This window comes from Octodon degus, unplaced genomic scaffold (genome assembly GCF_000260255.1).
Source record: "Octodon degus isolate 3935 unplaced genomic scaffold, OctDeg1.0 scaffold00302, whole genome shotgun sequence".
NCBI classification, from domain to species: Eukaryota; Metazoa; Chordata; class Mammalia; order Rodentia; family Octodontidae; genus Octodon; species Octodon degus.
The window spans coordinates 340489-344013 of record NW_004524878.1 but is presented as its reverse complement, the minus strand read 5'-3'; the positions used below and the strand labels follow the sequence as shown (position 1 = coordinate 344013).

At 39.0% G+C, this 3525-nt stretch overlaps 1 protein-coding gene across 1 annotated transcript; it reads right to left on the bottom strand.

Annotated features, from left to right (window-relative positions):
* Positions 1-1449: 1449 nt before the first annotated feature.
* LOC101587303 (olfactory receptor 1030-like) lies at positions 1450-2388 on the bottom strand. The gene has a single exon (XM_004647354.1). The coding sequence runs from the start codon at positions 2386-2388 to the stop codon at positions 1450-1452; it is 939 nt and encodes a 312-aa protein (XP_004647411.1).
* Positions 2389-3525: the final 1137 nt, after the last annotated feature.

The following is a 3525-nucleotide window of genomic DNA, read 5'->3' as shown; positions in this document are numbered from 1 at the left end:
TAGTTTCTTGATCAATTGGCAATCAATTGGTGAAATATATTCTTATTCATACTGTTGTATGAAATATAAACATACAATAGTCATCTTTCAAAAACAGTTTAGGGGAAATCTAATGTTTTATGGCAGATGCACGTATTTTAATTATTTTGAAAGAAGTATTAGGATTCAGACTCACAGAAGCCACAGAGTGCTCCTACTTCTGCTTACGTTAAGGGGCTGGGGATCTGTTTATCAATAAAACTTTGAAAAAAAAATAAAGGGGCTGGGGAGATGGCTCAGTAGAATAAGCGCTTCCCTGGCAAGCTCGAGGGCCTGAGTTCAATCCCTGGCTCCACACACACACAAAAAAAGATAAAATTAAAGAGTTTTTTCCTTTTACCTGCCCCTATAAACAGCAAGAACTTGTGTACATTACTCTTTAAGAAACTGGAATATGAAGTCTGTGGAAACAACATGTAAAACACTGCAAAACCAACATATTTCTCTAAACAATTCATATTATTTAAGATAATAATTTCATTTCTCAGAAACATCCATACCTTGGCCTGGTCACCTTAACACACAGGCTCTTTCCTTTTTCCCCACCCCCATTTCTCTTTCCTTTTCACTAAAGAAAAAAGCCACTGTGATGATATTTTGCAGAAACTAGAAAAATTAAACCCTGACTATTGAAGGAAAGAGTACTAATAATATCTTGCAAGTACTTCAGACTCATTATATGGTCTAATTAAATTTTATTTTTCAGAAAAAGCCCACCTTTAACTGAACCACATTTTTTTCTCCCTTTACAATTGCTGTAATACTATTTTTCTATTTCTCATTTAATGCACACCGTATTTCAGTTACATTTGGACTAAATAAGCTTTATGTGAACTAGTTTAATTTCTATATATAGCAATATATTATGAAGAAATATTTCTTAAGAATAACATAAATATAGACTATCTTAAGCTAGAGAATGTTTATAAAAACACATTTTTATATGTAAATTTCACACCCATTTATAATAATCTATAGTTTCACTCAAAGTGCTACTTTAGAGAACATTTTTGAATTTAGGGGTCATATATCAAACTTGTAGTAAACTTCATTTTCAACATTATGCAATATACAGTAACCATTGTTGAATGCCTATTACTTTGTTTAATGAAATTCTGTATCATTTCTAGTGGTTTTTTTACACTATTTTATATTCTTTAAAAAATAAAAACATATAAAGCACATAGTTAATGACATTTAAGCTTGTAAATCAGCTCTGATTGGACTGGGATAACTGATTGAATTAAATGTTATTATATCAAGCAAGTGATCCAGTATTTTCATCATTAAAACCCCAAACTGGATTAACTATTTGCCTCTTGATTAGATATCAGTTGGCTTACTAAATTCTAATCAGATTGGTTAACCTAAGTTAATTATATTTTCGAAGGCCGCATTTTGATAATTCACTCACTGTGACTCTTTGCCCTCTAGCATTTTCTTCAGGGTGTTCTTTACTTCTGTGTTCCTCAGGCTGTAGATCAGAGGGTTAAGCATTGGGATCACAAGGCTATAAAACACAGAGACTACTTTGTTGTGCTTCCATGAGTTCCCGGCTTTCGGCTGGCGCAGGTACATGAAAAACAGTGTTCCGTAGAAGATGGTGACCACAGTGAGGTGGGAAGCACAGGTGGAAAAGGCTTTGCACTTGCCTTCAGAAGACTGAATTTTTATGACAGAAAAGAGGATGCAGATGTAGGACACGAGGACAGTCAGGAGGGATCCTGTGAGATTCACCACTGAGAAGATCAGCAGCTGCTTTTCTTTGTTGTGGGTGTCAGAGCAGGAGAGGGCGAGGAGGGGAGGGTCAGCACAGTAGAAGTGGTGAATGACGTTGGAGTCACAGAAAGACAGCTGGAAAGTCAGTACTGTCTGCATCACAGAGTTCAGGAAGCCATAGGTGTAGACACCTACCACCAACTCCTTGCAGACGCGCTGGGTCATGATGGCTGTGTAAATCAGGGGTTTGCAGATGGCCATGTATCTGTCATAGGCCATGGTGGCCAAGAGGAAGCACTCAGTAGTGGCAAAAGCACTGGAGAAGTACAGCTGAGCAAAACACCCTGAGAAAGAGATGGTTTTTTTCTTCACCAATAAATTTTGCAGCATCTTGGGCCCAATGGAAGATGAGTAACAAAGATCAATGAAGGCCAGGTGACCAAGAAAATAGTACATGGGGGTGTGGAGCCGCAAGTCTGCCTTGATGAGAAGGATTAGGCCAGTGTTTCCCACCAAGGTGATCAGGTAGATCACCAGGAACACCAGGAACAGGGGGAGCTGAAGCTCAGGACGGTCTGTGAACCCCATAAGGACAAATTCTGTCACTGTGGTACCATTGCCTCTTGCCATTCTGCTCTCACCTGTTGTGAAAGTAGAAACATGGCTTAAACATGATTAAATACTTTAAATATCTCATCACCTCTTTGTTCTGGCATCAGATAACAGAAATTTGGCCCCACATTCTCAATAGTTAAAATCTGTCATTAGCTAGGGGACTTTTCTTTGCTCAAACAGACTCAATACCTGAGCTTATTTCTTTTTCAAGCCAGTGGTATGATTTGCTTACATCAGGCTTTATTTTCATGTTGAAAGTAGAGCTGTTCTCAGTTCAGCTCAATAATTTTGCACTTCTGTCTCCACTTGGGGCAAGATAGTGTAGGATTCTGGGATGGAGGTGGGATACCATACAGTCTTTGTTCTCCTGGAGTCTTGCAGAGGGGCACATAAAGCATTATTCCACCAAAGGGAGTGACTTGAGTGGGATTAGAAATGTAAGACTGCTGTAGGATTCAGCAGGGCAAGGCTATGTGGATGGTGGAGCAACAAACAAACAAAATAAAACAACAAAAAACCGAAAAAACAAAAACAAAGCTTCATTCATTGTTTTTTTTTTTTTCATTTTTCAATTACAGATGGCCCATCTATAATCTATCTGATGCCATGCACAGTGAAGGTGATACAAAAATGGATACATATATGTCTGCCTTCAATGAGCTCACAGCCTGGTAGGAGAAACATGCATGTAAAGAGCTAGTTGCAATTGATTGTGAATTCATGCTATGAGTGACAGAGATCCTGTACTTCATCCTGTCTGCAAGAGGGGCAATGAGTAGGGGTAAAGGGCCAAAATCTTTTAAAAAAATTTTTATTTTTTATGTATTTGGTTGTTGTAGGGTCTCACTATGGTGAGATCTCACTGTGGTGAGACTTGTGGTGATCTTCCTGCTTTCAGCATCCCCAGCACTGGGATCACAGGCATGTGCCACTACAGGGCTCAGCCAGCCCTGGGGGTGGGGCTGGCATGGCATATGGTGCCAGGATCAAATTGCAGTCCCTGTGCTTGCCTAGGCTTGCCTAAACAGGTGCTTTAGTCTGCTGAGCTATCTTGCTGGCCCCCAAGAATCTTTAAAGAGAGGAAATATTGAATTGTCTTCAATATTGGCCTGGAGTTTTTGAATTATAAAAAACAATACAGTCTCTAGGTGA

Excerpts from the sequence above, each read along its gene's own strand:
- LOC101587303 (XM_004647354.1), bottom strand. The coding sequence starts at position 2,388 with ATGGCAAGAGGCAATGGTACCACAGTGACAGAATTTGTCCTTATGGGG.